This window comes from Bombina bombina, chromosome 7 (assembly GCF_027579735.1).
Source record: "Bombina bombina isolate aBomBom1 chromosome 7, aBomBom1.pri, whole genome shotgun sequence".
Lineage (NCBI taxonomy): Eukaryota > Metazoa > Chordata > Amphibia > Anura > Bombinatoridae > Bombina > Bombina bombina.
Window position 1 is genome coordinate 54115615 of NC_069505.1, and position 14436 is coordinate 54130050.

Sequence of the window (14436 nt, forward strand, 5' to 3'; positions counted from 1 at the left end):
ACACAAGGAAGGAGCCACGATCTCCTGATTGATGTTACTATCAGAGACCACCTTAGGGAGGAATCCCAACCCAGTAAGAAGTCTCACATTGCAAGGCCACCATTTCAGAGACACTACGTGCGAAAGCAATAGCCAGTAGAAAAAGAACCTTCCCAGACAGTAACTTAATGTCAACCGAGCATGGGCTCAAACGGAGCCCTCTGCAAAACCTTAAGAACCAAATTTAAACTCCAAGGAGGAGCGGAATGTCTAAACACAGGTCTGATTCTAGACAGAGCCTGAAAAAAAAGACTGAATATCAGGGAGATCTGCGAGCCTCTTGTGTAATTACACAGATGGCGCAGAAATCTGTCCCTTTAAGTAACTAGCAGCAAGTCCCTTTTCCAAATCGTCCTGGAGAAAATAAAGAATCCTGGATACCATGACCTTATGCCATGGGAATCTACGTCCTCCACACTTTATGATAGATGCAACGGGTGATCAGCTTTCTAGCTTGAATGAGAGTATCAGTCACCCTCTCAGGAAAAACCTCTTTTGGCTAGGACTAAGCGTTCAATCTTCACGCAGTCAGTCTCAGAGAATCCAGATTTTGATGAACAAAGGGTCTCTGTTCCAGCAGATCCCTGCTACAAGGTAACCACCATGGAGGAGATGATGACATCCCCAATAGGTCCCCAAACCACATCATTTGAGGCCACAATGGAGCAATTAGAATAGTCAAAACTTGCTCTTGCTTGATGCGGGCACTACTCAAGGTAGGAGTGGTAGCGGAGGAAAAATGTAAACTAGGTTGAACCCCCAGGGCACTGCTAAGGCATCTATCAGTTCTACCTGAGGAGTCTGGACGCCATGAGATCTATCCCCGGCGTCTCCCATCTGTTGCAAATCTCCACAAACACCTCGGGATGGAGAGACCGTTCCCCCGGGTGAAGCGATTGTCTGCGGAGAAAGTCCGCTTCCCAGTTGTCCATACCCGGAAAGTGGATCGCTGACAGCAAGCAGCTGTGGGCCTCCGCCCATTCTATAATCCGAGATACTTCCCTCATGGCTAGGGAGCTTCTCGTTTCCCCCTGGTTGATGTAAGCCACCGAGGTAATGTTGTCTGATTGGAATCTGATAAACTGGGACGAACCCAGACGAGGCCAAGCCTTTAGAGCATTGAAGTTCGCTCAAAGCTCCAAAATGTTGATCGGGAGAAGTGATTCCTCTCAAGTCCATCAACCCTGTGCCTTCCTGATTGCTTAGGAGTTGTTAATACGAGTCTGGATGGTTTCACAGAAAAACTCTCCCTGCATCTCCAGACCCTAACATTCGTCAATGCTCTCACTTAGAGGCTGACTAGGGGATGAGGGGAGTGGGGGAGGTATTTAAGCCCTTGGCTGGGGTGTCTTTGCCTCCTCCTGGTGGCCAGGTTCTGTATTCCCACAAGTAAGGAATGAAGCCGTGGACTCTCCTCATATTATGATGGAAACAAAGATTAAAACAGGTCCCTCTATAACTTATTAAAAAGAGGGAAAATGATGCTCAGTTGCCACAAGATGGCAGAAAGACCAGGGCATCCCTGTCTATAAAAATGTAAGTGTGAGCCTGTACTGTAAAAATAGATTGAAAACCTACAGTAAAACACAACTATAGGTGAACTCGTAAAAATCCCTTTACACATTAAAGGGTTTGAAGGTGCCATAGGATCGCCCCAAAACAAATGTTCAGTACAGACCAAGTTTGCGGTAACCACCTCTCAGCTAGAGATGCCGGAAGAGCCGCTGGGCTACTTGCATCAGAAGAGCTACCATAGAAAATCCTTCACAAATAATCCCCAAGTATAATGAATACTTCCACATACTGGGAAAAACATTCCAGAAAAAATTGGCAGCAAACATAAAATAACACAATGCGAATAGCATAATATTAAAAGGATAAAAATTATCCATTCTAGAGATCCATAAAACATAATTTATGTAAGAACTTACCTGATAAATTCATTTCTTTCATATTGGCAAGAGTCCATGAGCTAGTGACATATGGGATATACATTCCTACCAGGAGGGGAAAAGTTTCCCAAACCTCAAAATGCCTATAAATACACCCCCACCACACCCACAATTCAGTTTAACGAATAGCCAAGAAGTGGGGTGATAAGAAAGGAGCGAAAGCATCAACAAGGAATTGGAATAATTGTGCTTTATACAAAAAAATCATAACCACCACAAAAAGGGTGGGCCTCATGAACTCTTGCCGATATGAAAGAAATGAATTTATCAGGTAAGTTCTTACATAAATTATGTTTTCTTTCATGTAATTGGCAAGAGTCCATGAGCTAGTGACGTATGGGATAGCAAATACCCAAGACTTGGAACTCCACGCAAGAGTCACTAGAGAGGGAAGGATAAAAATAAAGATAGCCAATTCCGCTGAAAAAAGAATCCACAACCCAAATCAAAAAGTTTTAATCTTATAATGAAAAAAAAACTGAAATTATAAGCAGAAGAATCAAACTGAAACAGCTGCCTGAAGTACTTTTCTACCAAAAACTGCTCCTGAAGAAGAAAAAACATCAAAATGGTAGAATTTAGTAAAAGTATGCAAAGACGACCAAGTTGCTGCTTTGCAAATCTGATCAACAGAAGCTTCATTCTTAAAAGCCCAGGAAGTAGAAACTGACCTAGTAGAATGAGCCGTAATCCTCTGAGGCGGGGATTTACCCAACTCCACATAAGCATGATGAATCAAAAGTTTTAACCAAGAAGCCAAAGAAATAGCAGACGCTTTCTGACCTTTCTTAGGACCAGAAAAGATAACAAATAGACTAGAAGTCTTTCGTAGCTTCAACATAATATTTCAAAGCTCTTACCACATCCAAAGAATGCAAAGATTTTTTCAAAGAATTCTTAGGATTAGGACACAACGAAGGGACAACAATTTCTCTACTAATGTTGTTGGAATTCACAACCTTAGGTAAAAATTTAAATGAAGTCCGTAAAACCGCCTTATCCTGATGAATAATCAGAAAAGGAGACTCACAAGAAAGAGCAGATAATTCAGAAACTCTTCTAGCAGAAGAGATAGCCAAAAGAAACAATACTTTCCAAGAAAGTAACTTAATATCCAGAGAATGCATAGGCTCAAACGGAGGAGTCTGTAAAGCTCTCAAAACCAAATTAAGACTCCAAGGAGGAGAGATTGACTTAATGACATACTTGATACGAACCAAAGCCTGTACAAAACAATGAATGTCAGGAAGATTAGCAATTTTTCTGTGAAACAGAACAGAAAGAGCAGAGATTTGTCCTTTCAAGGAACTTGCAGACAAACCCTTATCCAAACCATCCTGAAGAAACTGTAAAATTCTAGGAATTCTAAAAGAACTTATGAGAAGAACACCATGAAATGTAAGTCTTCCAAACTCGGTAATAAATCTTTCTAGACACAGATTTACGAGCCTGCAACATAGTATTGATCACTGAGTCAGAGAAACCTCTATGACTAAGCACTAAGCGTTCAATTTCCATACCTTCAAATTTAATGATTTGAGATCCTGATGGAAAAACGGACCTTGAGATAGAAGGTCTGACCTTAACGGAAGTGGCCAAGGTTGGCAACTGGACATCCGAACAAGATCCGCATACCAAAACCTGTGTGGCCATGCTGGAGCCACCAGCAGTACAAACGAACGTTCCATTATGATTTTGGAAATCACTCTTGGAAGAAGAACTAGAGGCGGAAAGATATAAGGAGGTTGATAATTCCAAGGAAGTGACAACGCATCCACTGCTTCCGCCTGAGGATCCCTGGATCTGGACAGATACCTGGGAAGTTTCCTGTTTAGATGAGAAGCCATCAGATCAATTTCTGGAAGCCCCCATATCTGAACAATCTGAAGAAACACATCTGGGTGAAGAGACCATTCTCCTGGATGTAAAGTCTGGCGACTGAGATAATCCGCTTCCTAATTGTCTATACCTGGGATATGAACCGCAGAGATTAGACAAGAGCTGGATTCCACCCATGCAAGTATCCGAGATACTTCTTTCATAGCCTGAGGACTGTGAGTTCCACCTTGATGATTGATATACGCCACGGTTGTGACATTGTCTGTCTGAAAACAAATAAACGATTCTCTCTTCAGAAGAGGCCAGAACTGAAGAGCTCTGAAAATCGCACGGAGTTCCAAAATATTGATTAGTAATCTCGCCTCTTGAGATTTCCAAACCCCCTGTGCTGTCAGAGATCCCCAGACAGCTCCCCAACCTGAAAGACTTGCATCTGTTGAAATCACAGTCCAGATTGGACGAAGAAAAGAGGCCCCTTGAACTAAACGGTGGTGATTTAACCACCAAGTCAGAGATAGTCGAGTTTTGGGATTTAAGGATATCAATTGTGATATCTTTGTATAATCCCTGCACCATAGGTTCAGCATACAAAGCTGAAGAGGTCTCATGTGAAAACGAGCAAAGGGGATCGCGTCAGATGCTGCAGTCATGAGATCTAAAACTTCCATGCACATAGCTACTGAAGGGAATGATTGAGACTGAAGGTTCCGACAAGCTGAAACCAATTTCAGACGTCTTTTGTCTGTTAAAGACAAAGTCATGGATACTGAATCTATTTGGAATCCCAAAAAGGTTACCCTTGTCTGAGGAATCAAGGAACTTTTTGGTAAATTGATTCTCCAACCATGTTTTTGAAGAAACAACACAAGTTGATTCATGTGAGATTCTGCAGAATGTAAAGACTGAGCAAGTAGCAAGATATCGTCCAAATAAGGAAACACCGCAATACCCCGCTCTCCGATTACAGAGTGAAGGGCACCGAGAACCTTTGAGAAGATCCTTGGAGCTGTTGCTAGGCCAAAAGGAAGAGCAACAAATTGGTAATCCTTGTCTAGAAAAGAGAATCTCAGGAACTGATAGTGAACTGGATGAATTGGAATATGAAGATAAGCATCCTGTAAGTCTATTGTGGACATATAATGCCCTTGCAGAACAAAAGGCAAAAGAGTCCTTATAGTCACTATTTTGAATGTTGGTATTCTTACATAACGATTCAAAATTTTTAGATCCAGAACTGGTCTGAAAAAAATTCTCTCTCTTTGGTACAATGAACAGATTTGAATAAAACCCCAGACCCCGTTCCAGATATGGAACTGGCACAATTACCCCAGATGACTCCAGGTCTGAAACACATTTCAGGAAAGCCTGAGCCTTTACTGGGTTCACTGGAATGCGTGAGAGAAAGAACCTTCTCACAGGCGGTCTTACCTTGAAACCTATTCTGTACCCTTGAGAAACAATGTTCTGAATCCAATGATTTTGAATTGAATTGATCCAAACATCTTTGAAAAATCGTAATCTGCCCCCTACCAGCTGTGCTGGAATGAGGGCCGCACCTTCATGCGGACTTGGGGGCTGGTTTAGATTTTCTAAAAGGCTTGGATTTATTCCAGACTGGAGAAGGCTTCCAATTGGAAGCCGTTCCTTTAGGGGAAGGGTCAGGCTTCTGTTCCTTATTCTGACAAAAGGAACGAAAATGGTTAGCAGCCCTAAATTTACCCTTAGATTTTTTTATCCTGAGGCAAAAAAGCTCCCTTCCCCCCAGTGACAGTTGAAATTATAGAATCCAACTGAGAACCAAACAATTTATTACCTTGGAAAGAAAGAGATAGCAACGATGACTTAGAAGTCATATCTGCATTCCAAGATTTAAGCCATAAAGCTCTTCTAGCTAAAATAGCTAAAGACATATACCTGACATCAATTCTATTGATATCAAAAATTGCATCACAAATTAAATTATTAGCATGTTGAAGAAGCTTAACAATGCTATACACATTATGATCTGGTACTTGTTGCGCTAAAGCCTCCAACCAAAAAGTTGAAGCTGTAGCAACATCAGCCAAAGAAATAGCAGGCCTAAGAAGATTACCTGAACATAAATAAGCCTTCCTTAGAAAAGATTCAAGCTTCCTATCTAAAGGATCTTTAAAAGAAGTACTATCTGCCGTAGGAATAGTAGTACGTTTAGCAAGAGTAGAGATGGCCCCATCAACTTTGGGGATCTTTTCCCAAAACTCCAATCTATCAGTCGGCAAAGGATACAGTTTCTTAAACCTTGAAGAAGGAGTAAAAGAAGTACCCAGTCTATTCCATTCCCTAGAAATTACATCTGAAATAGCATCAGGAACTGGAAAAACCTCTGGAATAACTACATGAGGTTTAAAAAACAAATTTAAATGTTTACTGGTTTTAATATCAAGAGGACTAGACTCCTCCATATCTAATGCAATCAACACCTCTTTTAGTAAAGAACAAATAAACATGAAGATTTGCCGGTGTCCATATCTGAGGCAGAATCTTCTGAACCAGATAGATCCTCATCAGAGATAGATAAATAAGAATGTTGGCGGTCATTTAAAAAATCATCTAATTTATGAGAAGTTTTAAAAGACCTTTTACGTTTATTAGAAGGTGGTATAACAGATAGAGCCTTCTGAATAGAATTAGAAACAAATTCTCTTACATTAACAGGAATATCCTGAACATTAGATGTTGAAGGAACAACAACAGGTAATGGACTACTACTAATGGAAATATTGTCTGCTTTTGAAAGTTTATCATGACAACTAACACAAACTACAGCCGGAGGAACAGTTACCACAAGTTTACAACAAATGCACTTAGCTTTGGTAGAACCGACATCAGGCAGCAGCATTCCAGAAGTAGATTCTGATACAGGGTCAGATTGCGACATCTTGCAATATGTAATAGAAAAAAACAACATATAAAGCAAAATTATCAAATTCCTTAAATGACAGTTTCAGGAATGGGAAAAAATGCAAACAGAATAAACCTCTGGAAACCAGAAGCAAAAAGAAACAGACTTAAATAATGTCAAAAAAACTTTGTCTGCAACAAACACGAGCGTCATAGATGACGCAACTACGTGAAAACTCTCGGTGTCAACTACGACGCCGGAAAGGACGTCAATAACGTCAACAAACTTAATTCTTGCGGCAAAAAAGTCTTGCGCCAAAGATGACGCAATAAATTCTAGCATTTTTTGCACTTGCGAGCCTAACAGCCCGCAATTTAGAAAGAAAAGTCAAATTTGAAAAATGTTCAGGTAAGAATTTTTTTTATTCATATGCATTTCACAAAAATGAAACTGACAGTCTGTAAGAAGGAAATATACCGATTAACCTGAATCATGGCAAATATAAGTAAAAAACATATATTTAGAACTTTACATATAAAGTGCCAAACCATAGCTGAGAGTGTCATAAATAAAATAAGACATACTTACCAAAAGACACTCATCTACATATAGCAGATAGCCAAACCAGTACTGAAACGAGAATCAGTAGAGGTAATGGTATAGAAGAGTATATCGTCGATCTGAAAAGGGAGGTAGGAGATGAATCTCTACGACCGATAACAGAGAACCTATGAAATAGATCCCGATAGGATGACCATAGCATTCAATAGGCAATACTCCCTTCACATCCCTCTGTCATTCACTGCACTCTGAGAGGAAAGCCGGGCTTCAGCATGCTGCGAAGTGCATATCAACGTAGAAATCTAGAACTTACTTACTTCACCACCTCCATAGGAGGCAAAGTTTGTAAAACTGAATTGTGGGTGTGGTGGGGGGGGGGTGTATTTATAGGCATTTTGAGGTTTGGGAAACTTTGCCCCTCCTGGTAGGAATGTATATCCCCATACGTCACTAGCTCATGGACTCTTGCCAATTACATGAAAGAAAAGTATGTATGCTACATAAAATAATGACACAAACTCCACAACGTAGAGATGAGCATGAAATTGCAGTGAAAATGCCACCAGATGGCGGTCAACACTCAGAAAACACACTCAGTCATGAGAAAAAAAATGTCTTGAACAAAGAGTGAAGAAACAAGAGGTTAAGCATGTTAGTAGGGACCACAGATACAAGTTGAGCCCTTTAAACACATATGCATGGACACAGCATAGCCCCAATCCTTGCTTGCAGGGAAAAGTACCCATTAAAGCAGGGGTGTCAAACTCAAATTCATCGGGGGCCGCATCAGCAGTTTGGTCACCCTCAAAGGGCCTGCTGCCCCCCCAATCCCCCACCCCCTTTGTTTTAAGGCTGTTTTTCAGCCACAATAATTTTTGGTCATGGTATAATGTGACTTTTTTAAGATTAGGACACAAGGAAGGAACAATTATTTCTAATGTTGTTAAAGTTCACAACTTTTTCACATTCACACACATATGTACGCACACACACAAACATACATTCACACATTTACACACACACAAAAAGCATACATTCACACTGTCACATTAACACACACACACACACACATATTTTCACACACAAACATACCTTTACACACAAACACACATATTTACACACACAGACATATACATTCACAGATACACACACAAACATACATTCACAGATTTACACACAAACATACATTCACACATTTACACACACACACACACACACAAACATACATTCACAGATTTACACACAAACATACATTCACACATTTACACACAAACATACATTCACACATTTACACACACACAAAAACTTTATTACTGCTCTGATTTAGGTGGGCAATAAACTAATGATAATGCAGTGTGAATATGTTTTCCCATGCATGCAAGCATAACAGGCAGGGATAAAGTTAATAAAATCTGTGCAGACTACAAATCAGTCACAGACAGTACAAGTGTAGGAGCAGACTCCCGAGATAAATATTTGATTTATTACCTGGGGAAGGCTGAGAGCAGAATAAGACAATCTGCAGAGACAGAGCCTCAGAACGGCTGTTTACTTAGAATTGTCCTGCTGACATATTATTTAAAAAAAACATGTTTTCCTTACCAGCCTCACTGTGTGCCTGCTGCTGCCTCTCTGGTCTCTGCTGCTAGCCCTTTTCCCGCGCGTGCAGATACATAGGGAAGCTGGGAGGAAGTGATGAGGGAGCAGGAGGTCAGTGTCTTGTTCTCACTCAGTCACTTCCTACCAGCCATAAGTTTTCCATAAGTTTTCCATAAGTTAAATATGTATGTGAAGGCTGGCGGCTGGCGGCGGCTACACGGGCCACATGACGAGGTCTGGTGGGCCGGATTCGGCCCGCGGGCCTTGTGTTTGACACCCGTGCATTAAAGGATTAAATATCTTCAAATACCATCTTAGCACATCCTCCCTTGACAGAGGAAAAGAGAATGACTGGGGGTTATGGGTAAGGGAAGTGACACTTAACAGCTCTGCTGGGGTGCTCTTTGCCTCCTCCTGCTGGCCAGGAGTTGAATTGCCACTAGTAATTGGAATGAAATTGTGGACTCTCCATGCCATAGGAAAGAAATGTAATACATTGTGCAAACCCTACTGCCAGCTAGTGCTTAAAGTGTATAAACAACTGCTGCCACATAGTGCTCCAAATAGGTGCACTCTCCCCAGTCTACCTACCTGCTTTTCAACAAAGAATACCAAGAGAAATAAGTCAATTTAAATGTCAAATTGTTTTGTTTTATAACAATCTGGATGTTTTGTGTTTGTGTATTAAAGAATGTAAGATCTTCCTTCTAATCAGTGAAAGGTTTCTCCCAAGATTTTAGTATCCAACATTTCCTGAGAGTGCATTTTATTGCTGGTATATGATATTACATAATTGCACCCAGGTAGTATATATATACATATACATACATATATACATACACACACACACACACATATACACAATATTATATTATATTATATTATATATATATATATATATATATATATACACACATACAAAGAGAGAAGCGCTCTACCAGGAACGAACAACAGCTCAGTGGCTTGTTCTATGGCGATTTACCACCCGGAAGCAGCCTCTTTTAGACCAGTGTGCTTTTCACAGAAGAAAACTATCCTGAAGTATATCAGTCTGATCCTGCCAAGTACGGTCAGTCCAGTCCCGAAATACCAGGCAATATATATATATATATATATATATATATATATACATATACATACATATATACATACACACGCACATTATTATATTTTATATATACATATATATATATACACATATATATATATATATATATATATATATATATATATATATATATATATATATATATACACATACACACACACAATATTATATTTTATATTTATATATATATATATATATATATATATATATATATATATATATATATATATATATATATATATATATATATATAGAAAAACATTATATCATCCCGCAGCTCCAGAAAAAAGAGAGATACTGTAAAGAGTCTTTTTTTCTTAAAAGCAAAAATAAGTTTTATTTTCAAAAATGTTTAAAAAGAAGCATGTAAAAACATGTAACCATGTAGGCTAGTCGCAGGCCTGCAACAAGGTGTTCAGAACCCAACGCCAAACATGTTTCGGGCCAAGCTTCAGCCCTTGTTCACTGGCATGATTTGGGTTCACACCTGCTAGTGCTATTTAAAGATAAGGTACTTAAATTGATTGCAGGCACCTGTACAATGTTAACTCTTTGTATGATCTTAAACATATGACAATAAGAAATACTAGTACATGTTACCTTATACCTATACCTTTCAAATTCAAAAGGATGATTTCAAGCAATATTTCAATTGGATTTAGAATATAATATTTTATATATATTGTATAAAGTATACTCTCTAACGGATTTTGTAAAATCAGTAAAATAAGTCTACATCCATAATTGAATTTAGACCAGAGGGGTGTTTTGTCTGTAAATTAAAGATCCAAAACACTTCTCTCTGGTCCAAACGCCTTTCCCTGTCTCCCCCTCTCCTATGCCTTGGTATGTGATCTATGCCTTGTACTGTTAATAGGGATTCATTTGAATTGTGTTCCTGTCTAAAGTGTTTTGCTATAGGAGTTGTACTGTCAGAATTTCCTATATCCCTCAAATGTTGCAACACTCTATCACGTAGGGCACGTTTCGTGCGCCCTACGTATTGCTTTTTGCATCCCTGACATGTCAGGAGATAAATAACATGTGTGGTGTTACATGTATATATATATATATACATACATACATGTTTGAAAAAAGCCGGTCCTCTAGAATTTGAACAGATTTTGAACTGTTTTTTGCCGCCAAACGGATCCGAAAAATCCAACTGCTGCTACACAATCATCCACACTTGTTTTAGCGAAGGATCCAAAAAGAATTTTGAGATTGCACGTTGCACAAACTGACATTGCCAACTGTTAAAAAATCTCATCTCTGCACCTCATCACTAAGTCCAGTGGACACCACAACATAAGGAGATTTGTACCTTGCAATAGAGAAATACTTGCAACCGGGACACAAAGATTCTCTCCTTCATTTGCGAACACAAGTCCATACTGACAGAGAGTATTGGGACACCGCAATAATTTCCACTGGACCCTCAACAAAGGAAATTTCTCTCCATTTGGAACTAGACACTTGTTAACAGACCGGAGTCCATACTGATAAATAGTACTGAGACAACCGCATCCCATAAAAAACCTTCAAGTTTTTCTCAGCTATTACTAATAGCATATGCATACGACTAACTTCCATACGACTATCTTCCAACAGATCCCATCAAACATTTAAGTAGTTCTAAGAACCACTACTTTTTAAGGTACTTTTTAAAGGTGTTAAAGGCACTGTCTGACAATCAACCTCTTTTTATTACAAATCACCTAATTTTAGGTTGTTTTATTTAATTTTACCAGATCTTTATTTTTATCCACTGCAGTGCGATACACATATAACATATATTTTATGTTATTATGTATTTAATGTCGTTATTATGTATTTAATGTCGTTTTAATTTGAGTATTTTAAATACACCATATTGTATTTGACCTCAATCCTATTTGTATCATTTTAACTTGTATTCGCTACATTTTCACAATATAAACTACCACATTTTGTACAATGCCTCAGTTTTCTGTTTATTATTTAAATTGATCCTCACACCTAATATCTTGTATTACAGTATTATCTCATAACCTTATCACCACACAAACAAGTTATCACGTTTAAATTATTTTGACATTTGTTCACTTATTACGCTGCAACACATTTAAAAGCACATTATATATTTATTTTTCAAAATATTGGAACTCAGCTCCCCTTCATTTGTCCGTTCTAACATATATTGATAACTATTTGGAGGAATTGTTATCTCTCAGAAGGGTTGTAAGCTTAATTTTTAAACCACCTAAAATAGTATTTTTGATCGCAAATATCATTTTTGTTCACTTCTTTGTTCACTTTTTTGTTCACTTATTTCTAAATCAAGGTGCACTCACTCCGTCCTGTTTTTAAATATATATACATACATACATACATATATATATATATATATATATATATATATATATATATATATATACACACACACACACACACTAGATTTCAATATTTAACCAGTAGAACATACATACACACACACACACACACATATATATATATATATATACACACACACACACATATATATATATATATATATATTTTTTTTTTTTACACATACATACACTAGATTTCTATATCTCACCAGTAGACCCAGTAGAGGGCCCAGCATGTGCTTCTTCAGGTGGGTTGGTTGGAGGTGGTCCAGGGACCGGAGGAGGGAAGGGACCCATTGGAGGCCAGAGAGGAAACATTCCAGGAGGAAGAGGTGGAAGGATTCCTGCAGGAACTAAAAGCAAAAAGAAGCATTAAACACCAGGGATGCTATTTACTCGTCCTGGTTAACTTTAATTAGAATGTGAGAGGCTGAGCAAGTCAATCACAGAACTGTTTTTTAAATACTGTAGACTGACTAACAATTAGGTTGCGGAGGAACATTGAGATTGGGCTGCGTTTGTGCCTGATGCTGCTGTCCAGGATCCGGCTGATTGGGAGGTGTCTGGGGCTGAGTTGGAAGAGAGGCTCGGAGCACATCCATACGGCAAGTTGGACAAGTCTGTTGTCTTTGGAACCAGGAGCGAAGGCAGCTGGAATAAAAGAGTTAACAGTGGCACAAAGTATTATTTAGCTTCCATATGATATAACTTATAAGTCTAGCATAACAGAGCATTTTACATTGCACTACGGTGTCCCTTTAAATCATTAAATGGATAATAAACTGTATGTGTAGTTAAACTTTGCAATATAGTTTTATTATTTATTTGTCCCCTTTTCCTGTAATTTAACTATAAAAATGTTTGGTTTTCAAAATTCCACCGAGTTTCTATAAAGTAATGCACGCCGTCGTGCTTGAAACTAAAGTTTCCCCTTAAAGGGATACTAAACCCAATTTGTTTCTTTAATAAATTAAGGAAGAGCATGCAATTTTAAGCAACTTTCTAATTTACTTCTACTATCAAATTGTCTTTGTTATCTTGCTATCTTTATTTAAAAAGCAAGCTTAGGAGCCAGCCCATTTTAGGTTCAGCACCCTGGATAACGCTTGCTTATTGGTGGCTACACTTATCAAACCAATAAGCAAGCTTAACCCAGGTTCTCAATTAAAAATGGGCCGGCTCTTAAGCTTTACAATCCTGCTTTTAAAATAAAGATAACAAAAGAAAGAAGAAAAATTGATAATAGGAGTAAATTAGAAAGTTGCTGCTCTATCTGAATCATTAAAGAAAAAAATTGGGTTTCGTGTCCCTTTAATTATCTTTCCTGCTGATAGCAATTAGTGGCAGATAAAAAACAAGCAATAAAAGACTGTCCAAACAAAGCTGTGTGGAACATAGGATTATGTAAAGTTAAATGAATGAGTGCCGGTTTTTAAAAATATTATTAAAAACAGGGGCACTTTCATTCATTAAACTTTAAATTGAAGCGTTTTTTTTTTTGTTTTTTTTTAATACTTACCTTTTTCCTTAGTAAAACCAGACCGGCGATCCTTCGCACGCTTCTCATGCTGTACTTAGCATATCAATGACGAATCCGGCTTCCTCTAATCGTGGTGTGATCTCACAAGCTGGACACCTCGGGGTGCATGCAACGATTGGAGGAAGCCGGTTTCGTCATTGCAGTGCTAAATACAGCAGGAGCTGCGGGCGGAAGATCAACGGTCTGGTTTTCCTAAAGAAAATGTATGCTTACCTGATAAATGTATTTCTTTCCGGATACGGTGAGTCCACGGCTTCATCAATTACAGTTGGGAATATCACTCCTGGCCAGCAGGAGGCGGCAAAGAGCACCAGAGTCAAACTGGTAAAGTGAATGTCAATTTAGATGAATCGGTGCCCGTTTTTAATAATCCTATTAAAAACAAGGGCACTTTAATTCATCAAAATTTATAATTCACTTGTTTTCTTCAAATACTTACCTTTTAATCCTGAAAGCCACTGCAGCGCTTCCTCCGCCTGTTGCAAGCCCTCTTCGCGGATCCAAAATGACGACTCCGGCTTCCTCCGATCACAGCGTTGCCTCAG

General features: G+C 38.6%; 1 protein-coding gene across 2 annotated transcripts in view; it reads right to left on the reverse strand.

The window, feature by feature from the left end:
* The window catches only part of SYVN1 (synoviolin 1), a 198828-nt gene that overhangs the window by 48092 nt on the left and 136300 nt on the right, over window positions 1–14436 (reverse strand). For both annotated transcript variants that reach the window (XM_053720119.1, XM_053720120.1), the window contains exons 11-12: window positions 12833–13002; window positions 12561–12704 (exon numbers count right to left, since the gene is read on the reverse strand). In XM_053720119.1, coding sequence (XP_053576094.1) covers window positions 12561–12704; window positions 12833–13002 — 314 coding nt within the window. The remainder of the gene's footprint in view (window positions 1–12560; window positions 12705–12832; window positions 13003–14436) is intronic.